The 24918-nt window shown below is 34.8% G+C and overlaps 1 protein-coding gene across 3 annotated transcripts in view; it reads right to left on the bottom strand.

Annotated features, from left to right (window-relative positions):
* TEDC1 (tubulin epsilon and delta complex 1) overlaps positions 1–24918 on the bottom strand; it is a 63403-nt gene that overhangs the window by 4700 nt on the left and 33785 nt on the right. For all 3 annotated transcript variants that reach the window (XM_074290615.1, XM_074290616.1, XM_074290617.1), the window contains 2 exons: positions 8209–8295; positions 7519–7713 (listed from right to left, as the gene is read on the bottom strand). In XM_074290615.1, the coding sequence (XP_074146716.1) occupies positions 7519–7713; positions 8209–8295 (282 nt within the window). The remainder of the gene's footprint in view (positions 1–7518; positions 7714–8208; positions 8296–24918) is intronic.

The following is a 24918-nucleotide window of genomic DNA, read 5'->3' as shown; positions in this document are numbered from 1 at the left end:
CACTCCCAGAAAATATTATATTTTAGAGAATGTTCTTTTCTAACAGATTTCAGGTTTGCGGATTTTTTTGCATTGGACCTGCGCTGACCAATTAGGAGGGCAAGGAATATTTTACCTGTTAGATCTATAGATAAAGGAAGAATTTATGACTAAACAAGAGACAGAGAATTACAAACTGTAAAACAGATCATTTCAATTATATAAAATTAAAAGTTTTTGCATAAACAAAACCAATATAAAATTAGTAGGAAAACAGGAAAGGGGGATATTTGCAACAAACATCTCTGACTAAAGACTTCATTTCTCAAATATATAGAGAACTTAGCCAAATTTATAGTAATACAAATCATGGGGCAGCTAGATAGTGCACTGGATAGACCACCAGCCCTAGAGTCAGGAAGACATGAATTTAATCCAGCTTCAGACATTTAATAGCTATGAGACCCTGAGTAAATCGCTTAATCCCAATTGCCTCAGCTCTGCCCCCCAAAATAGAAAGAATACAAGTCATTCCCCAATCAATAAATGGTCATAGGATATCAATAGGCAGATTTAAAAGAAAAAAAAAAAAACAACAAAGCTATAGTCATTTAAAAAAATACTCTAAGTCACTACTGATTAGAGAAATCCAAATTAAAACAAATCTGAGCTCCACCTCACACCTATCACATTGGCTAAAATGACAAAAAGAAAATGATTAAATGTTGGACAGGATGTGGGAAAACTGGGACATTAATGCACTGCTGCTAGAGTTGTGAACATCATGACCTAGAGAGCAATATGGGACGATTTTTTTTCACGCGACAATCAAATTGTGCATTGTAATATCCGGGCTAGCTCTCTGGAGGATCTGGGGACCACTCTTGGTCTTAATGGAGGAGTGAAGTAGACAATAGAGCCACCAGGAGTATGGTCAGATGGAATTTTCAGTCCTCCCAGCCCTTAAATACCTCAGTATGATTACATCATTACAACATATTAAGTATATGTGAACTAGAGAACCATTATCTTATCAATCACCCTGCTGTAAGTATATTTGCTTCAAGTATACTTTTCTCAGAGTTCCCCAATATCGTGGTCCTCTACAATGCATAGTTTTTGATCCAGCAGTACCACTGATGCCTAAGTATATATTCCAAAAAGATTTTTTTTAAAAGGGGGGAGGGAGACTTACTTATATAAAAACATTGTGGTTGTTTTTGTGGTGACTAAGAATTGGAAATAAAGAGTGTATCATATATACCTGAAATATTCATCAACTCTTCTATTTTGTCAAGAATTTATAGTTACCAAAGGAGAACTAGAGATCATTATTGATCATAAAATAGAGGATTTTAATTACATCAAATTAAAAAGCTTTTGTACAAACAAAACTAAAGCAAACAGGATTAGAAGGGAAGTAACAAATTGGGAAAACATTTTTACAGTTAAAGGTTCTGATAAAGGCCTCATTTCCAAAATATATAGAGAACTGACTCTAATTTATAAGAAATCAAACCATTCTCCAATTAATAAATGGTTAAAGGATATGAACAGACAACTTTCAGATGAAGAAATTGAAACTATTTCCAGTTACATGAAAGTGTGTTCCAAATCACTACTAATCAGAGAAATGCAAATTAAGACAACTCTGAGATACCACTACACTCCTGTCAGATAGGCTAAGATAACAGGAACAAACAATGATGAATGTGGGAAAACTGGGACACTGATGCATTGTTGGTGGAGTCGTGAAAGAATTCAGACATTCTGGAGAGCAATTTGGAACCATGCCCAAAAAGTTATCAAACAGTGCTCCTACTGTAGTAGTAGTACTACTACTGGGCTTATATCCCAAAGAAATACTAAAGAAGGGAAAGGGACCTGTATGTGCCAAAATGTTTGTGGCAGCTCTTTTTGTAGTGGCTAGAAAGTGGAAAATGAATGGATGCCCATCAATTGGAGAATGGTTGGGTAAATTATGGTATATGAATGTTATGGAATATTATTGTTCTGTAAGAAATGACCAACAGGATGAATACAGAGAGGTTTGGAGAGACGTGTATGAACTGATGCTGAGTGAAATGAGCAGAACCAAGAGATCACTATACACTACAACAACAATACTGTATGAAGATATATTCTGATTGAAGTGGATATCTTCAACATAAAGAAGATCTAATTCACTTCCAGTTGATCAATGATGGACAGAAACAGCTACACCCAGAGAAGGAACACTGGGAATTTGAGTATAAACTGTTTGCACTATTGTCTATCTTCCCAGGTTACTTATACCTTCGGAAATCAGTTCTTACTGTGCAACAAGAAATTTGGTTTTACACACATATATTGTATCTAGATTATACTGTAACACATTAAATATGTATAATGTATTAAATAAATATGCCTGTCATCTAGGGGAGGGAGTAGAGGGAGGGAGGGGGAAATCTGGAAAAATGAATACAAGGGATAATATTGTTAAAAAAAAAAAAAAAAGAAGAAGAAGAAGAAGAAGAAGAAGAAATTACCCATGCATATGTAATGTCAAAAAAATTATAATTATAAAATTAATTTAAAAATAATAATAATTGATAGTCACTGCCCCTGAGCTCACTTAGCATTCTTCCTTAAACTTCCATGTTACGGAGCAGCACACAACACAGATTTACAGCAAAATCACCCTGAGTTTCCTGTTGAAGTTTACTCAGGACTACATAGCCTTTCAGGCAAGCTCAAAAGTTTGCTGTGGGATACAACTGAGGCACCAGTACCACAAAGCTGTGAATTGCCAATGCCAAGGAAAAATAGGTTCTGCTAGTGTCCGAGAAAGCAGGCTTTAAACTGCTGGTGTTGAGCTACAGAACTAAGGAATAGAAAAATAGGACGGGGTACCAGGACAGAACACTTCATGCTGACAGAACTGCTCTACCAAGCCTGAAGGCAAAAGCTCAATGTCACTCAGCCAGTTCTGATTTCCCAAAAATCAGTTGGGTCAAAGTTGGGATAGTCTGATGAACTTAAATTGCTCCTTGTGGGAAGCGGCTAAGATGCTTTAAAATCCAGCCTCCAAGGGAATCATAATCAGAAGGGATGCAAGAGAAAGTAATAAAGAAAATAGGAACACACAGGGTAGAAGAGACTGAAAATACCAAAAATTTCAGGAAGGAAAAAAACCTCAAAGACCTTTGTTCATAAACAGATATATCAACAAGTAAAACTGAAACAGAAGGAAATATCAACACCAACAAAACAATTAACTATCAACTACCACAACATTCATATGTGAAACTATCCATCAGTTACAGCAATGGAGAACTTTTGAATGCTCTGGATAAGTTCAATTACCTTGGCAATATACTTTTCAAGATTATATATATTGATAAAGAGGTTGACATACTTATTGACAAAGCTAGCTTGGTGTTAGAGAGGTTCTGAGGAAAAGTGTAAAAGAAGAGAAGTTAGACCAACTGTCAAACTGAAGGTTTCCAGAGTCATCATGGAAATGGACATCATCATTGTTGCATGCCAGTGAAATTTGGACAGTATACCAGGAAAATTAGTTTCCTTCATTTAGATTGTCTTAGAAAGGTTCTGAAGATCCCCTGAAGGATAAAACACTTGATATTGAGGTCCTTTTGCAAATTAAACTGCCAAGTATTCAAACTCTATTGCAAAGAATGCAACTCCATTGGGCAGGCCACATTATTCAAGTGCTAAATGTATGCTTGCCAAAAAGACTTTTTAAGAAGAACTAAGGCTGTATCAAAAAAAAAAAAAAAAAAAAAAGTCATACAAGGACATTCTCAAGGTCTCTCTTAAGAACTTTAGAACTGATTGTATGACATGGGGACACACTAGCTCAGGATTAGCCAGCAGTGTGCCTTCATCAGAGAAAGTACTGTTCTCTATAAGCAAAACAACTGAATAAATTCAGAAGAAACAAGATGTACAAGTTAAACGCACCTCAAATGTTCATAGGGACTATTTTTGTCCTACCTCACACAGAACATTCAGAGCCCATATCAGTGTAATCAGACACAGTTAGACACAAAAACTGGATTCTTAACATAGTGGTGTCATTTTGATCCTCTTCGAGAATGAAGGACAACAATCAACCAACCAACAAAATGAAGGAAAAAAATACAATATTTGATGACACTCAAGACTCTATGGAATTTGAAAAGACTATGGAACCACAATATACTATGAGTACTTTAAAAGAAAAATGAGAATTATGAAAGTAGAATTTATGTCCTCAACAGCAAAAATAACAAGAATAGAAAAACAAAAGAGAGAACAATGGATGGGAATGCAAGCAAATACAGAGTAAGTAAAGGCTAACCTAGAGGGGAAGCAAAAAACACTACTATTAATAGAAACCACAATCACTATAAAAGCAAAACTTATGGATCTAGAAGACAAACTAAGTACCAAAGAACTAAATAAACAAAACAGGGCAAAAAAAATCTTAACACAATACTGAAAATAATAGAAGAAAACTACTTCTGAACATGGAAAATGAAATTACACTTCCAAGAATCCACAGATGACCCTAGGAAAGACTATAACAAGAAGACTACAAACTCCAAGTCACACAATGGTTAATTTGAACAACTTAGAAACAAGCTCTGCAAGCCACCAAGAGAAAAACTTTCAAATACAAAGGAAAGTACATTTGAATAATGCAAAACTATTCCACATGAACTAGAATAAGGATAAAATAATGTGTTCAGAAGTCTACAGGAGCTCAGAATGCAGCCCAGAAGGCTTCCCTGCAAATCTGAGCTTAACACATATAGGACAAAAGATAGAGGTTCCAAAAAAAAAAAAGAAAAAAAAAGTTTAAAATACTTTTAAGGGAAAAAAAAAAGAGAGATTATTTGCTTCTCAAATACCCCAAACAACAAAATTCAGAACAAGTGAATAAATGCCAATAGCAACAGCAAAAGTGACAGAATGACCACTTAGAAACTCCTTTCTTAAATGTATAAGGAGAAAGGGGTGCAGTAGGAAATATGCTACACACATCAAATTACCAATAAGATATTAAAAGATCTTACTATAAACAAATCATAAACAAAAAATACATATTTTATAGCTGTGAGTAATGCATTCTTAACAAAACAAGGGATAGAGGCAATTACAAAAGTTAAGAGAGAATTTTGATTGCATGAAATTGAAAAGGTCTTAATGAATAAAAATAATGGGCCTAAGATAAGAACTTAATTGAATGGGGGCAGCTAGATAGTGTAGTGGATAGAGCACCAGTCCTGAAATCAGGAGGACCTGAGTTCAAATCTGGCCTCAGACATTTTAATACATCCTAACTGTGTGACCCTGGGTAAGTCACCTAACCCCAATTGCCTCAGCAAAAAAAGGGGAAAAAAAAAAAAAAAAAGAACTTAATTGAAGATGAAGAAATCTTTATAACAGATTTCTCAGATAAAGTTTTAGAACTGAAAATATATAATTTGACATCTACAGAGAAAACAACTAAAAAATATCTACAGAGAAAGCAATAACCTCATTTTCTATTGACTGTGTTGATAACTCCTCTTTGATACTTTTTTCCTATCAAGTTTTTTGGGACACTGTCTTCTCTCGTTTTCCTCCTACCTATCTCATCATTTTTTTCTCTGTCTCCTTTTCTGTACCTTTCTCTAGATCATGTCCTTTAACCATTGATATACCTCAGGGTTTTGTCCTGGACCTCTTTTCTTCATCTATACTACTTTATTTTATAAATCATCAATTCCTATGGATTTAATTTCCATCTTTAAATTGATAATTCTCAAAACTATCTATCTATCTTGTTCCAATCTCTCTGATAATCCCTGATCTTGTATTTTCAACTGTCTTTCAGGTATCTCAAACTGGATGTCCAGGAGACATCTTCAATTCAATATATCCAAAACTGAACTCTTCATCTTTCCCCCTAAATCTTTCCCACCCCTATTTCTATAGAGGTAAATATCATTCTCCTAGTCCCTCAGACTTGAAATCTTGAAGTACTAAACTCCTCATTCTTTCACTTCCCATATACAACCAAGGCCTGTCAGTTTTACCTTTTCAGCATCTCTTGAATATATCATCTTCCCTCTTTAAAGCTGCCATCATCATACTTAAGACCCTCATCATCTTATATTGCATTATTACAATAGACTGACGGTGGGTCTGCCTACCTCAGATCTCTATCTGCTATTTAGCAATTAAAGTGACTTTTCTAAAGTATGGATCCAATCATATCACCCCTTTTATTTCCCTATTATATTGAAGACTCCTTATTGCCTTCAAAAACAAATACAAAATGCTCAATCTGGCATTCTAAACTCTTTATAATGTAACCCTGTCCTATCTTTCCAGTCTTCTTACATTTTGCTTTATAACACACACTCTTTAATCCAAAAACACTGGCTTCCTACATCAAGACATTCCATCTCTCTCTTCCAGATGTTCTCTCTGGTTGTGCCCAATGCTCAGAACACTCAATTATCTGCTCTGACAACTGAACTCCCTTGTCTTCCTTTAAGATTGTTCAGTTGTTTTTCAGTCACATCTAACCCATTTGGGCTTTTCTAGGCAAAGATACTAGAGTGATTTACCATTTTTCCCCCCTCTGGCTTATTTTACAGATGAAGAAACTGAGGGAAAGATAGCTAAGAGACTTGCTCAATTTCACACAGGAAGTTAAGTATTAAAACCCACTCTAAACTCAGGAAGTTAAATCTTACAGATTTCAAGCCAGGCAGTCTTTCCAGGACTTAAAGAAAGTCAAAGAAGATGAAGGACAGTATTCCAGACATTGAGGACTTCCAAGAGAGAACAGCTGAGAGCTGAAGCATGTTGTTCGAGTTGGCCACTGCCAACTGATCAAAGAGATGTGACAGGTAGTAAGATGTAAAAAGAGTAGGCAGGAGCTAAGTTTTGAAAGGCTTTGAATGCCAAATAGAGCATTTTGTATTTTGCCATGGAAGTGATGATTCATTAGAGTTTCTTTGTAGGGACTAAGACAGTCAGACCTATTCATCAAGAAAATTGCTTTCGTGGCTGAATGAAGGATGGATTAGAGTGGGGAAAAATTCAGAATAACAAGGAAGATTGGGGGGGACGAGGGAAAGAGTTTAGGGGGAAAGACAATGAGTAATGCTTTAGATATGTTGTAGATTGAAGGTCAAACAAAAATTAGGGATAAAAACTAGAGTTTTGCAAGGAAAATCAGAGGAAAAGGTGAAAATCCAATAGATTATGATTGGACAGAGATGGCGCATGTATGGGTCATGGCAAAAACAAGATATGACTATATTTGTATGTGGCTAAGGGTAGGTTGAAGAATAATTCACAGGAATTGAGAGTTAAGATCTGAGTCAAATATCAAGGGTATAAAAAAGGGAGTAAGTGATTCAATCCAATTCCAGTGAAGTCAAGGGTTAGGCTAGGAAGGGAACACACCTCAAAGAACAATATAAGCTACAAAACCAAGAGCTCCTCAAATCCCCAGATCCAAGATAGGTTCCTGCCAATTATAGGTTTATTCCTTACCTTGGTATTCCATGCTGCTCTTTGCTGATTCACAGCCTCCTGAAGTCTTTGGCTCAGTGCTTCTAGGTTTTTCTGTATTTTATCCATCTCCTCAGTTAGGTACTGAGGATTGCAGTATTCTAGGATCTCTGGCAAAATTATATCCTGCTTAACAGTATTAGGAATATCTACCGGCCTGGCATCCAACACTGTGTCCTACAAAGTGTGAGAAGTTTTTATCAGGTATTTGAGCTTCAATTCTTCACCATTTCATTTAAAAAAAGAAAAAAATTAAATTTTTATCATCATTCAATACAATTCATGGAGCAATATTGCAATGTAAACATGATATCTATTAAGGAAGAAAAATTGAAGTTGTTTGAATTTTTACTTATTACAAAATGGATTTTTTTTAAAAGTTAGAAATAAAGATCAGAGGCCATGAGCAAATCTGGACCTCCAAGATTTAAAAATATATATATATATATATATATATTCAAGTGATGGAGTATAGGTGCTTTCTTTGATAACAGATAGATAACTGACTAGTCATTTGTTAACCTACCCACTTTTCCTAATCCCCAAGGAAGAATAATAGTTGGAAAGGGTTACTGATGACTTAGCTGATAGCACTAAATAAGAATAGAAGGAGAGTATGGGGGGGAAAGCAGAAGACAAAATTCAGCATCAGGTCCCCTACTATTAATTTACCATCCATTGCCAGTATACCAGCTCCATATGCTTCCACTCCAGAAAAGCTTCCAGGCAAGAATTTTCTGATTCCAACTGCTGCAGTAGCTGAAACAAAAAGAAAGGCAAACCCCAATGAGAAAAGAACTCTGGCAGGAAACTATGCAGACCATTATCCCCTCAGTCACACAGACTCCTTATTCCAACCCACCACTAGTAGCTTAAGCAGTTGACAAGTCTTGTTTTTATATTTGTAACATCTCTAATAAATATTCCATTTTCCCTCCTAATATTAGCATCCTGGTACAAATACAACTGGACTATTGCAATAGTCAGCTGAAAGGTCTCTCTACCTCAGATCTCTTCCCCACTCCAGTTCATTTTAAACTCAATTATTAACATGATCTTCCTAAAACTCAGGTCTGACTATGCCATCCCCTGTTCAATAAACTCTACTGGCTTTTTATTGCTTCCAGAAACAAATATAAAATCCATTGTTTGCTACTCAAAGCACTTCACAACCTGTCCTTTCATCTTTGTATATTTGATTCAATATTAAGTTCTACAGTGACATTGCCCTACTTGCTTGTTTCTCTCACAATAATTCCCATTCTCTGACTCCAGAGCCATTTTCGTGGCTCTCCCCATGCATAGAATTTTTTTCTTCCTTGTCTCCTCCTACCAGTTTCCCTGGCTTCCTTGTCTCTCAACTTCTGCAAGAAGTTCCAAGTCCTCCTTAGTGTCTGTCTGTCTGTCTTTCTCTCTAACACACTCACACAGTATCTTATATGTACCATCTTTACACAGAGGTCACATTGGACATCTTCCTGAGAACGGATTATTTTTTTAAACTTTCTTTGAATCTCTAGTATTATGTCAAAGACATACTAGGTGCTTAAAAAAAGAGTGTGTGTTATAAAGCAAAATGTAAGAAGACTGGAAAGATAGGACAGGGTTACATTATAAAGAGTTTAGAATGCCAGATTGAGCATTTTGTATTTGTTTTTGAAGGCAATAAGGAGTCTTCAATATAATAGGGAAATAAAAGGGGTGATATGATTGGATCCATACTTTAGAAAAGTCACTTTAATTGCTAAATAGCAGATAGAGATCTGAGGTAGGCAGACCCACCGTCAGTCTATTGTAATAATGCAATATAAGATGATGAGGGTCTTAAGTATGATGATGGCAGCTTTAAAGAGGGAAGATGATATATTCAAGAGATGCTGAAAAGGTAAAACTGACAGGCCTTGGTTGTATATGGGAAGTGAAAGAATGAGGAGTTTAGTACTTCAAGAACCCAAATAAGATAAAAACTCAGTGAACTAATATCACAAAATGCCAATAATCCCTAACTACTAACTCTCACTCAGTACATTCTATCTTCCTCTACACCACACTCCAGGCAACATAGCATCACAGGACTTCTCATTTTTGAATCAATCAGCTTGAGAGGAACTGAGACTCTTAGATCCAATTTCTTGGAATATATCTATGAAAGAATGCCACAAAAAGGACAGAAAATGGCAGGGGGAGGGGAGAGAAAAGGGGGAAGGACTGAAGCTTTCAGAAATATCAAGAAGAAAACTTGGGAAAAAAAAAGTCAGATAAACCAACAATTTTTTAATGGCAGAAGGAAATATAACCTCCAAATCAAGGAAGAGTTCAAGTACCTATGAATAAGTAATACAAGACAAAGAAAAGTCTCAATATCTGATGAAACAGAAGTCACTTAGTGTGTGATCCGCACCAAAAAGGGATGCTACTACTGTTCAAGGAGAAGAGATTATGCTCTATGGCAAAGAGAAATGTTGGAAGAAAAAAAGGAATGAAGAAGGAGTAGTATTTATAAAGCAGTATAAAACCATCTAAAAAAATTTTAAATACAGATCAATGAAAACAGACTAGATGAGGGGAAAATCAAAAGCAACTCAGTAACCTAATGTTTAAGAAGAGAAATTATCTAGGAAAACACAAAACACCTTATCTGACAAAACAATTGTCTGGTAAAAACTAGATGTAGACCATCGTTTTACATCATATTCTAAAATACATTCCAAAATGGATAAGTGACATTAGTATTAAAGATCATACTATTAAAAAAAATTAGAATAGAAACAGGTCATATACCTGTTTCACAGCTATGGGTAAACAGATATGAGATATAAAGGTATAAGATAGAGAATAATTACAAAAAGGTTAAAGAGAATTTTGATTACAGGGGAATTAAGCTTCTGCACAATTAAAATAATAAACAAGACGAGAAGTGGGTCAAATGAGAAAAATAAAATTTTTGTATCATATTTTGGATAAGGATTTGGTATTCAAGATATTTAAAAATAATGTTTTACTCACATACACACACACACACACACACACACACACACACACACACACACCTTCACTCACTTTACATAAATTTGTATTACACAAATTCAACCTTATATAAAGACTCCTGAAAAGCATGCTTATTCCAAAAAGACATGTACTTTAAGGTGTGCTATGTCTGTCTCTCTCTTCATTTTCTCTTCATTTTTATCGTTTAGCTCAGAGTTCCAGGGCCTCTCAACCACACATATCAAAACAAAACAAAAAAACCCACAACAGTAAAAAGCCTTCCAAGTAAAAGCAGAAGAACATAGGCACTGAGAAACTAAATGCCACTAGATAAGGGGTTGTTTGAGAAGTCAAAATGGTAGAAAAATGGCAAGGAGTTGCCTGAGTTCTTACCAATTCACCTTGAAACAACTTTAAATTGTACCTCAAAGGAACTGTGGAGTGAAAGAATCCACAAAATAATGGGGTAAAACAATTTTCAAATCCAAGATAACTTAGAATGATTGCATAAAAGGTATCTCTTGGGTAAAGGGGAACACAGTCAAACATAAGCTGTACTCAAACAAGCCAGAAGAACACTAACCCTAGCATGAATATCAATCCAAGGTCCTCCACGTGTGCAAAAATGTTTGTAGCAGCCCCTTTTACTTGGAGAATGGCTAAATAAGTATATGAATGTTATAGAATATTATTCTATAAGAAATGCTGATTTTAGAGTCCTGGAGAGACTTACATGAACTGATGCTAAGGGAAATGAGAAGAACCAGGAGATCATTGTATATGGCAATCAATATCCTATAACAATAAATTCTGATGAACGTGACTCTTTCCAACAACGAGATGACTGATACAGTCCCAATAATCTTATGACAAAGAGAGCCATCTACACCCAGAGAGAGGACTGTGGGAACTGAAAGTGGATCACAATATGAACATGTGTTGTTCACTTCCTTTTTGTTTTCTTACTCATCTACATTCCTTTTTGATCTGATTTTTCTTGTGCAACAAGAGAATTGTATAAATATGTTTATACATATTGGATTTAACATATATTTTAACATGTACAGCATATATTGGATTGCTTGCCATCTGGGGAGGGGGTGGAGAAAAGGGGGAGAAAATCTGAAATAAAGCTACGCAAAGTTGAAAAATTATCCACCAAATACAGAGGCTTGGACTCTGATAGGCATTGTTTTATACTTCCTTTTTCATTTGGTCATTTCTATTTTATTTAATATTCATATCTACATGAACTGATGCTAAGTGAAATGAGCAGAAACTTCAACACTATAGGAGGATCAATCTGATGGAAGTGGCTATCTTTGGCAATGAGAGGATCCAATTCAGTTCCAATTGATCAGTGATGAATAGAACCAGCTACACCCAGAGAAGGAACACTGGGAAACTGTAGTGTTCTTAGTTTGCTGGAGGTCTTGGAGCAGCCTTCCTTCAGTAATCACCACAAAAATAGCCAGGTGTTAAAAGTACAAATTCTTTATTATCTCCTTCACAATCTAATTTCCTTGCCTGGAGCCCTAGCCAGCTTTCTGGAGAAGAGCCTTTCAGACCTGCCTTGGTCTCAGTGGGGAAAGGGGGAAGCTAGGCCATCCACCACAAGGCTGATGAAGATAAAATGAATCTGAGTCCCAAGGCTTATGCTCCAGTCTTCTGTCTTTCTCCAAGCCCTTCTGAGTCTGTGTCTGGCTCTCACAGGCCTTGGTCTCAGCGGAGAAATGAAGAGAGTATGCCACCACGGTGGTGTGAGATGAAGTGAGTGAATCTGTCTCTCAGTCCCCCAGGAGAGCCACCAGGAGCCTGACCAAAGAAGAAATGAATCTCTCTACTTGGCTCCGAGAGCTTGAGCTCCCAACTCTAGTCCTTTGCCTTCTCTGGCTCTGGCTCTGACTCTGGTTCTGAGTCTCAGCTTATATTATCTACACTGAGGATAAACCAATCATTATATCACTAGGAGACCATTATCTGTTATAAGATTGAATCAATCATGCTGAACTTAGAGAACTATTAAGCACCATGCTAAACTAGATAACCATTGTCTTATCAATTCCACTGAATTAGCACCTTGTAAGAATCCTTGTTTCAAGTACAGAGTTCTGGTCCATAACAGGAAACGAGTGTGGACTGTGTGCATTTTTGTTTTTCTTCCCAGGTTATTTTTACCTTCTAAATCTGATTTTTCTTGTGCAACAAGAATATATATAAATATGTACACATATATTGTATGTAAGATATATTTTAACATGTTTAACATGTATGAGACTGCCTGCCATCTAGGGGAGGGGGTAAAGGGAAGGAAGGGAAAAGTTGGAACAGAAGGTTTTTCAAGGGTCAGTGTTGAAAAATTACCTATGCATATGTTCTGTCAATAAGAAAAAGAAAAATTATCCATGTATATGTTGAAAATAAAAAGCTTTTTTAAAAAATTAAAAATCATTTGAAATTTGAAAATTTTGAAAAAAAAAAAACAAACAAACAAACAAACAAACAATCCAAGGTCCTGTAGTTTTAGGTCAGCAGGCTGGTAGCATAGCAAGACAATTGTGTTTTCAGCCCTGATTCAGCAAGCTAGTGGCCAAGCCTGGCAGGCCCAGATACCCTAGCACAACAGTAGAGCTATCAGACCCAGAGCCACTAATGCAACAGATACAACCAATCTCAGTGACCTCATTACAACAGGTAAGACACAAGCCCTCGAGGATTCAGCAAGTTGTTAGCCCTAGAGACCCCTACAAAGCAAGCCAATGGTCAGGCTCCAGCACAAGAATCTTAGGATAGTGTCTCCTGAACCCAACAGAACAACTTAGTTTCAAAAGTGATTTAATAGGGTGGCAAATAAGCCTTTTTTGCTTCCCCCCCAACCCCCCCCAAAAAAGCCCTTACCACATAAAACTACTATGGCAAAAGGGAAATTCGAATCACAAATTCAGAAGATAACAATGCCTACATATGCCACCTCAAAATGAAATGTGATCTTGAGAACAAAAAGAACTCCTGGAAAAACTCACAGGATTTTGAAAAATAAAGTAAGGTAAGTAGAAGGAAAATTGGAAAAAGAAATGACAATTATACAAGGTAATCATGAAAAAGGCAACACAACTGGACAAACTGGAAAAAATGTACAAAAATTCACTGGGGAAAAAAAAAAACCCAACTCATTAAAAAATAGAACTGTGGGGCTAGGTGGAGGAGTGGAGAGAGCACCAGCCCTGAAGTCAGAAGAACCTGAGTTCAAATCCAACCTCAGACACTTAACATTGCCTAGCTACATGAACCTGGGCAAGCCACTAAATCCCAATTGTCTCAGCAAAAAAATAAAAATAAAATAGAAATGACCAAATGAAAAAGGAGGTATAAAACAATGCCTAAAAAAAGTAGACTTGGCCAATGAAAAAAGAGAAACAAAAACTAAATGAAGAACATTTTCTTAAAAATTAGAATTGTTCAAGTAAAACATAGGAGATATCAAGAACCAATCAAACAAAATCAAAAGAATAAAAAAACAGGAGGGAAATACACAGTATGCACAACTGTTAATGTGAATGTGATGAACTTATCCATAAAATGGAAATGGATAGCAGAGGATAAAAAAAAAAAAAAAAAAAACCCAAATGATACAATATATTGTTTACAAGAAACACATTTGAATATATATAAGGGGATAAGCTAGAAACCTTCCTTATACGACCAGGGTAAAGTAAGGATGTCATTATCACTGCTATTATTCAATATTGTATTAGAAATGTTAGGTATAAAAATAAGAGAAGACACTGAAGGAATTAGAATAGGCAATGGAAAAACAATACTATTACCCTTTGTGGATACGATAATATACTGAGAGAATCACAAAAGAATCAACTAAAAAATTAACTGAAATAATTAACTTTAGCAAAGCTGCAGGATATAAAATACTCACATAAATCATCAGCATTTCTATATATTGCCAATAAAATGAAGCAACAAGAGATAGAAAGAAAAATTTTATTTAAAATAACTGTACAAAATATAAAATACGTAGGAATCTACCTGACAAGACAAACACAGGAATTACATGAACACAATTACATAACACTTTTCATACAAATAAAATGAGATATAAACAATTGGAAAAATAATTGCTTGGGTAGGCTGAGCTATTATAGCAAAAATAACAAGTCTACCCTAAATTAATTTACTTATTCACTGCCATCCCAAATTACCAAAAATTTGTTTTATAGAGAGAAAAAAAAATAACAAAATTCATCTGGAAGAACAAAATCAAGAATATCAAAAATTGATGAAAAAAATGTAAGTAGCCTAGCAGTACCAGCTTCCAAACTATGTAATAAAGCAGTAATGATGAAAACAATTTGGTACTGGCTCAATATAGAGTCGTAAATCAATGGAATAGATTAGGTACACACTACATTATAGTAAATTACCACAGTAATCTGATAAATCCAAAGATCCAAGTTTTTCAGACAAAAGCTGACTATTTGACAAAAAAATCTTAGGAAAACAAGAAAACATTATGGCAAAAACAGGTATAGACCAACATTTATCACTGTATACGAAGATAAGGTCAAAACAGGTACATGATTTACACATGATTAGGAGAGCATGAATAATTTGTCAAGATAAGAGGAAAATTGGGGCAGGTGATTGGTGTAGTGGATAGAGCATCAGGGGGATCTGACTTTAAATCTGGCCTCAAACACTTCTTGGCTGTGAAACCCTGGGCAAGTCACTTAACCCCAATTGTCTTAGCAAAAAAAAAAAGTAGGTAACAAGGGATTATCAATTTTTACAGCAACTTTCTCCAGGAACAGCTAGATGGCACAGTAGATAGAGGCACCAGTCCAGGCTCCCTGCCCCCCCCCCAAAACCAAAAAAAGATAAGGGAAGAATTTAGAACTAAAGATATAGAGAGCAATACTAAATGAAAAATAATTCTGGTTATAGAAAATTTTTAAAGTTTTTACTTTTTACACAAACAAAATTAAAAAAAAAAAAAGATAATTTTTGCAACAAATATCTCTGATAAAACCCTCATTTCTAAAATATATAAAGAACTGAGCCAAACTGATAAAAGTACAAGTCACTGCCCAATTGAGAAAAAAAATCAAAGGATATAAGCAGGTAGCTTTCAAATAAAGAAATCAAAGCTACCTATAGTCATATGAACAAAAGCCCTAAAGTACTATAGACTAGAAAAATGAAACAATTCTAAGACACCATCTCATAGCCATCAGATTAACTAACATGACAGAAAAGGTAAATAATAAATGCTAGAGGGGAATGTGGTAAAATTGGAACACTAATGCACCACTGGAGAGTAATTTGGAACTATAAAATTGTGCATACTCTTTGACCCAGATGATAAGACAGAAATGGACCCACCTCTACAAAAATATTTATAGCAACTCTTTTGTAGTAGCAAGAATTGGAAACTGAATAGATGCCCATTAATTAGGGAAAGGCACAATAAAGTATGGCATATGAACGCAATGGAATATTATTGTTCTACAAGAAACAGATTAACAGCAACTAGGTGGCATATTGATAGAGCACCAGCCCTGAAGTCAGGAAGACCTGAATTCAAATCTGGCCTCAGAAACTTAACACTTCCTAGCTGTGTGACCCTGAGCAAGTCACTTAATCCCAATTACCTCAGCAAAAAAAAAATTAAAAATTTAATTGGAGACTAAATAACCTATCTTAAAGAATGAATAAGCTATAAAATAAATCATAGGTACAATCAATAATTTCATTAAAGAGAGTGACATTAAAACGACATATCAAAATCTATGGACTACAACAAAAACAGTAATTGGAGGATAATTTATAACTCTAAATAATTCTATCAATAAAACAGAAAAAGATCAGACCAATTGGACATGCAATTTTTAAAAAACTGAAAGAGAACAAATTAAAAATTCCCAATTAGATACCAAAGTAGAAATCCTAAAACTTTTTTTAAAATGAGATTAATAAAACTGAGTTTACAACACCAAATTAATAATAAAACTAGTTGGTTTTATAAAGAAACAAACAAAATAGATAAGCCATTGGTTAATGATTTTTAAAAAATTAGGTAAGAAAAGCAAATCACTAATATCAAAAATGAAAAGGGTCAACATACCACTAATGAAGATGAAAACAAAACAAATATCAGGTGCTATTTTGCCAAATTATATGCCAAAAAGTTCAACAATTTAAGTAAAAAGGAAGAATATTTACAAAAATATAAACTACCTAGATTAACAAAAGAGGAGGTAGAATATAAAAATGAAACTATCTTTAGAAAAAGAAACTGATCATGTCACAAATGACCTTCATAAGGAAAAAGCAACAGGACTTAATGGTTTTACATTTTAAGTATACCAAACATTTAAAGATCAACTAATTCCATTATTCAATAGATATCTGGAATAAGAGGCAAAGGAGTCCTATCAAACTCCTTTTATGTAATAAATATGGTACTGATAGCTAAACCAAGAAAATCAAAAACAGAGAAAGAAAAGTATAGACCAATTTCCTTAATATGGATGCAAAAATCTGAAATAAAATACTAGCTAGGAGAATACTATTAATACATCATAAAAATCATACATTATGACCAAATGGGATTTGTACCAGGAATGTAGGAATAGTTTAATAAGGAAAAGGAAAAAACAAAATTGATTACATCAATAAGAAAAGTAATAAAAAATCATTTCCCAACCAGAACGCAGAGAATCTGGTGCAAAAAGGAACATTTCCCATTCCCAGTTATACAACTCTTCATTCTTATCCCTCTTAAACTTCAAGCCCAGTTTCCAACCAATCCTTCCACTGTGCCCTTTGGAATTCCATTCCCTAAATAACGAAGTTCCTTTCATTCTTTATCTTTCCCTTTCCCTTTCCCTTTCCCTTCCACCTATTACATCTTATTGCAACCTGGCTCCTCCTTTCAGAAGACAAAGTCTCTGACCATTGTTTCATACTGACTGCATCTTTATTCACACTTTTCAATTCAATGATCAGGATGGAAGAGTGAGAATAATCCTTGCTCCCCAGCACCACTTCCAGATTCTCTCCCTACTTCCATCATTCAGTAACCTGTCTTCCTTTGAGGTTCATGCCATTCATATTCATCACCTAATCAAAATCCTAGTACCTGATGTCTAAAGATCCCCAGATCACTCTCCTTCTGTTCCCAAAATACCGGTTCTCAATGTTTTCTCCTCAACTCCTGCCTTTGTACTAGTGAACTTCAATGTACAAAATTGACTTTCCCTCAAACATTCATTTTCCATGAGCTACTCCACCACACCTCAGCCACACAAAGATGGACATGCCTTTAAAGATGCTCTCAGCAGAACCAGAAGATCACTATACACTTCAACAACAATACTGTATGAAGATGTATTCTGATGCAAGTGGATATCTTCAACATAAAAAAGATCCAACTCACTTTCAGCTGATCAATGATGGACAGAAACAACTACACCCAGAGAAGGAACACTGGGAAGTGAATGTAAAATATTAGCACTATTGTCTATCTACCTGAAGGTTATACCTTCGGAATCCAATACTTAACATGCAACAAGAAAATTGGATTTACACACATATATTATATCTAAATTATACTGTAACACATGTAAAATGTATGAGATTGTCTGTCATCTAGGGGAGGGAGTAGAGGGAGGGAGGGGAAAATCTGGAAAAATGAATACAAGGGATAATGTTATAAAAAAAAATTACTCATGCATATATACTGTCAAAAAATGTATAATTATAAAATTAATAAAATAAAAATAAATAAAGATGCTCTCATCCACAAATATACAAATCTTTATGTTCAAGAGTTCCAAAACACCCTTACTTAATCAGGTTCTATTAACTTCAATTTTTCCTTTGGCTTCCTTTACAAAGCTCTACTCCTCATTCCTGCTGTGACCTATAATATTTTGACTGCTCAATTCTCAGGCCACTTCCCCTATCCTCTTTTTTCCGATTTTGGAAGCCATTGTGAATCAATTCAATCCTATACTGACCACCTTTCTTGAATCCCTAGCCTCTTAAAGTATTTGTGTTAACAGAGATTACACCCAACCATGCCTTATCCTTGGATCATTTTTGCTTGTCCACCTTTTCTTCTTCCTCCATAGTACTTTACTTGGTGATCCCATAAATTTAATTACCATCTTTCCATTGACAATTCTCAACAAACTCTCTGCTGATTCTATTCTTTTAGACATCCTGAATGGATGCCTAGCAGACTCAATATCCAATACATCCAAAACAGAATTCACTAACTTTCTCCAGAAATATTTCCCTACTCCCTATCTTCTCTATCACTGTACACCATCTTCAAGGTCTTTTAGGCTCACAATGTGGACTCATTATTTCTTATCCTCCATATACAATCTATTATCAAAGCCTTTCAATTTCACCTCAACATTTCTCAAATATGCCTGTTTCTTTCCTCTGACACTGCCATCACTCAAGTGTTATCATCACTTCATGCCTATACCAGTACAATAGTCAGCTGGTGAGTCTACCTATCACAAGTTGCTCTCCCCTCCAAATCACCTTCCATTCAGTCACTAAAGGGAATTTTCTAAAGAGAAGATCTGATTATGTCACCTCTACTCAATAGCCTTCAGAGGCTTCCTATTGCCTGTAGGTTTAAATACAAAATGTTTTGTTTGGCATTTAGACATCTTCATCACCTAATCCTTTCCCCCTTTTACCTTTCCATTCTTCTTATGCTTTACTCTCTGACCCTTAAAAAATTAGATTTGGGCAGAGAGGACTGAAAATACTAACACGATCTGATGCTAAGTGAAATGAACAGAATCATGAGAACATTATACACGGCAATAGCAAAAACATATGATGAATATTTCTGACGGATATGACTCTCATCAACAGTGAGATGATTCAGGCCAGTTCCAATGGCCTTGTGATGACAAGAGCCATCTGCACCCAGAGATAGGACAGTAGAAACCGATTGTGGACCACAACATAGTATTTTCACCCACTGTTCTTGTTTAATTGCATTTTGTTTTCCTTCTCATTTTTTTCTTTGTCATCTGATTTTTCTTGTGCAGCATGATATTTGTGGAAATATATGTACAAGAATCGCATATGTTTAACATATCTTGGATCACTGCATTCTAGGGGAGGGAGTGGAAAGAAAGAAGGAAAAAAATTAGAACACAAGGATTTGGAAGAGTAAATGCTGAAAATTAGCCATGTATATATTTTTAAAATAAAAAGCTTTAATTTAAAAAAAAATAGATTTGATGAACTGGAAAAAAGTCCATTTAACAAAATAACTACTTTAAAATTATAATTAATCAAAGGATATGAACAATTTTCAGATGAAGAAATTGAAACTATTTCTAGTCATAAGAAAAGATGCTCCAAATCATTATTGATGAGAGAAATGCAAATTAAGACAACTCTGAGATACCACTACACACCTCTCAGACTGGCTAAAATGACAGGAAAGGATAATGACAAATGCTGGTGGGGATGTGGGACATTGATACATTGTTGGTGGAATTGTGAATGAATCCAAACATTCTGGAGAGCAATTTGGAACTATGCTCAAAAAGTTATCAAACTGTCCATACCCTTTGATCCAGCAATGTTACTGTTGAGCTTATATCCCAAAGAGATCTTAAAAAAGGGAAAGGGGTCCATATGTGCAAAAATGTTTGTAGCAGCCTTTTTTATAGTGGCTAGAAACTGGAAATTGAATGGATGCCCATCAATTGGAGAATGGTTGAATAAATATGAATATTATGAAATATTATTGTTCTGTAAGAAATTACCAGCAGGATGATTTCAAAGAAGCCTGGAGAAATTTACATGAACTGATACTAAGTGAAATGAGCAGAACCAGGAGATCATTACACACTTCAACAACAGTACTATATGATGATCATTTCTGATGGACGTGGCTCTCTTTACCAATGAGATAATCCAAATCAGTTCAGTAATGAAGAAAACCAAATGAGTGTGGAAGACAACATAGCATTTCCACTACTTCTGTTATTGTCTGCTTGCAATTTTTATTTTCCTTCTCAGGTTATTTTTACCTTCTTTCTAAATCCAATTTTTCTTATGCAGCAAGATAACTGTATATCTATGTATACATATGTTGTATTTAACATATATTTTAATATATTTAACATGTATTGGACTACCTGACATCTAGGGGAGGGAGTAGGGAGGAAGAAGGGAAAAAGTTGGAACAGAAGGTTTTGCAAGAGTCAATGATGAAAAATTACCCATGCATATGTTTTGTAAATAAAAATTTATAATTAAAAAAAAACTATAATTGACCAAATGGAAAAGGAGATAAAAAGCTAACCCAAAAAAATAATTCATTAAAAATTTAAATTTAAAAAATTAAATTGGGCAAATGGAAGCAAACGACTCAACGAGAGACATCAAGAATCAGTCAAATAAAATTTTTAAAATGAAAAAAATAGAAGAAAATATAAAATATCAGAAAAACAACTCACCTGGCAAATAGATCCAGGAGAAATAATTTAAGGACTATTGGACTCAAAAAAAAGAGCCTGGACAACATCTTTCAAGAAATCTTTAAGGAAAACTGACTTGAAAGCCTAGAACCAGAAAATAAAATACACTGAAAGATTATACCAAGGAAGGTGGAGCCAAGATGGCAAGGTGAAAGGTAGGAACATGCCTGAGTTCTTCCCTGGACACCTCCAAATATCTTTAAATAATGACTCTAAAACAAATTTTAAATCATCAGAAGCCTTTAAAAAAAAATAAAACAATTTTCTAACCAATGGTAGCTTAGAAGGTCAGGAGGAGGAATCTGTTGTACCAAGTGGGTATGGAGCACCATCTCAGCATACAGGCTATGCCAGTCCATCCAGCCCCTGCCCCAGGAAAGCAGGAGGTGGCAACAATCTCCAAGCCTCTCAGTCAGCAAGAAAGATTTGACATAATAGGGTGTGAAGGAAGCCCCAAGTCAGGATTGGGATTTAGAAGTCACTGAATCAATAGTAGGGCAATGTGGTAGTAGGAGCAGCTACCATGACAGCTACAACACCAGAGATGTTAGCTCACAGGTAGGAGGAGGCCGGACAACTGGTCAGAGGGAGATTGCAGGACTTCTTTACTAGCACTCTGGCAGGTTCTGTTGCTTTGCCCATGCTCAGATCTGGGTAACAGTTCTAGCTCACACTACAGGTCTGCAAAAAGATCTCTCTGAAAAGAGCTGTACAAAATTCCTAAAGTGTGGGACCCTCAATCCTAGAAATAGAACACCACTTTTAAAAAAATCAAGAAATAGGCTGGAAAAATGAAAAACAACAGAAAAAGATTCTGAAAGGTAAAAAGTTATTATAGTGGCAAAGAAGATCAAAATACACACTCAGAAGATTTCAACAAAGTCAAAAGTTTCTATGTCCAAATCCTCCAAGAAAAATAAGAATTGGTCTCAGATTATGGAAGAGGTCCAAAGGGATTTTGAAAAATCAAGTAAGCGAAGCAAAGAAAAAAATGGGAAGAAAACTGAGAGTGATGAAAAACGAAATACAAAAAGTAAATGAGAAGAACAATGTCTTAAAAAGCAAAATTGGCCAAATAAGAAAGGAGGTACAAAATCTCACTGAGGAAAATAATTCCATAAAAATTAGAATTGAGACAATGAAAATTAATGACCTTATGAGAAATCAAGATACAATAAATGAAATCCAAAAGAATGGAAAAAACATAAAATATTTCATTGCAAAAACAACTGACTTGAAAGGAAAAAAAAAAAAAAGGATAAGATCATCTTTCAAGAAATTATCAAGGAAAACTGTCCTGATATTCTAAAACAAAGGGTTAAATAAAAATCCACCAATCAGCTCCTAAAAAAGATCCCACATTGAAAACTCCCAAGAATATTATAGCCAAATTCCAGAGCTCTTAGGTCAAAAAATTATTGCAAACATCCAGAGAGAAATAATTCAAATATAGTGGAGTCACACTCAGTATAACACAAGACTTAGCAGCTTCTACATTAAAGGACAGATGGGCTTGGAATATATAATGGAAAGCAATGGAGATAAGATTGCAACCAAGAATCACCTATCCAGCAAAACCAAATATAATTCTTCAGGCGAAAAGGTGGATATTCAATAAAATAGAGGATATTCTAGCATTTGTAAAGAAGACTAGAGGCGAACAGAAAATCTAAATATTAGGAAAAGGTAATCATAAGTGACTTAACAAGATTTATCTATCTACATTTTCTATATGGGAAGATAATACTTGTAACTCCTAAGAACTACCTCATTATTCTGACAGAAAATATTTATAGTATATATGTTTTATGTATATAAATACATACATATGTATACTATATACTATATGTACACATATATTGTATGTCTAATATAATACTACATATGGTATATTATATAATAAAAAAATAGAGGGAGAAAGCATATATAGATAGATAGATAGATAGATAGATAGAATACAAATATGAGTTGAATATGAAAGGTTAATGTCTAAAAAATAAAATCAAGGGGTGAGAGAATAATGTATTGGGAGAAAGGGAAGGGAGAGATGGAATGGTAAGTTATCTACCATAGAAAAGGCAAGAAAAAAGTTTTATAGTGGAGGGAAAGAAGGGGAGGGAAAAGGGATTAAATGAACCTAAAAAATCTATCTTGCCCTGCAGGAAAGTAGGAGGGGAATGGGATATGGGAGAAGGGGAAGGAATGAACCTTGCTCTCATCAAAATTGACTTAAAGAGGAAATAGCATACACATTTAATATGGGTATAAAAATCTATCTTACTCTGCAAGAAAGGAGAGGAATGGTATATGGGTAAAGGGGGTAGTGATAGAAAAAAGGGCACTTTGGGGGACAGACCGGTCAGAAGCTTTTGCTTCTGACTTTGGAAGAAGGACACAATGAAAAAAAGAGAGAGAATAAATTAAATAGAGGGGAAATAGAATTAGCAATTGTAATTATAAATTACGAAGCCAAGTTTTTCTGATGAAATCCTCATTTCTCAAATATATTGGGAACTGAATTTTTTATTTATAAAAAATAAGAGCCATTGTCCTTGCTTTTGGGATAAGAATCCACTCTTTGAGAAAAATTGCTGGAAAAATTGGAAACTTAATATAGCAGAAACGAGACATTGACCCACACCTAACACAGTATACCAAAATAGTCAAAATTGGGCTCATGATCTAGACATAAAGTATGATAGTATCCTCTCAGACCTATGGAGGAGGAAGGAATTTGTGACCAAATTAGAACCCGAGATCATTATTGATCACAAAATAGGTAATTTTGATTATATTAAGTTAAAAAGTTTTTGTACAGACAAAACTAACGCAGACAAGATTAGAAGAGAAGCAATAAACTGGGAAAACATTTTTACATTCAAAGGCTCTTTCTAAAATGCATAAAAAATTGACTCAAATTTATTAAGAATTCAAGGCATTCTCTAATTGATAAATAGTAAAAGGATATCAATGATTTTCAGATAAAGAAATTGAAACTATTTCTAATTATATAAAAAGATCCTTTAAATCACTATTGATCAGAGAAATGCAAATTAAGCCAACTCTGAGATACCAGATCTAGTATCTCACACACTTTTCAGATTGGCTAAGATGACAGGAAAAGATAATGACAAATGTTGCAGGGGATGTGGGAAAACTGGGACACTGATAGATTGTTGGTGGAACTGTAAACAGATCCAACCATTCTGGCGAGCAATTTGGGAATTATGCTTAAAAAATTATCAATCTGTGCATACCCTTTGATCCAGCAGTGTTTGAACTGGGCTTATATTTCAAAGAGATCTTAAAGGAGGAAAAGGGACCCATGTATCCAAAAATGTTTGTGGCAGCCCTTTTTGTAGTGGCAGAATCTGGAAACTGAATGGATGCCCATCAATTGGAGAATGGCTGAATAAATTATGGTATATGAATGTTATGGAATATTATTATTGTATAAAAAACGACCAGCAGGATAACTTCAGAGAGGCCTAGAGAAACCTACCTGAACTGATACTAGGTGAAATAAACAGAACCAGATCACTATACACAGCAATAACAAGATTATACAATGATCAATTCTATTGAATGTATCTCTCTTCGACAATGAGATGATTCAAATATGTTCTAATTAATCAATGATGAAGAGAGCCAATCTACACAGAGAGAGGATTGTAGAAACTGAATGTGGTTCACAACATAGCATTTTTGCTCCTTTTGTTGCTGCTTAATTGCATTGTATTAAGCTTCTTTTTTTTTTTTTTTTACTGGTTTCATTTGATTTTTCTTGTGCAGCACAATTGTATAAATATGTATGCATACATTAGATTTAACATATATTTCTACCATGTTTAACATA

The sequence above is a fragment of the Sminthopsis crassicaudata genome, chromosome 2 (assembly GCF_048593235.1).
Source record: "Sminthopsis crassicaudata isolate SCR6 chromosome 2, ASM4859323v1, whole genome shotgun sequence".
Lineage (NCBI taxonomy): Eukaryota > Metazoa > Chordata > Mammalia > Dasyuromorphia > Dasyuridae > Sminthopsis > Sminthopsis crassicaudata.
The sequence above is the reverse complement of the archived record's forward strand: the minus strand, read 5'-3'. Positions and strand labels throughout refer to the sequence as shown.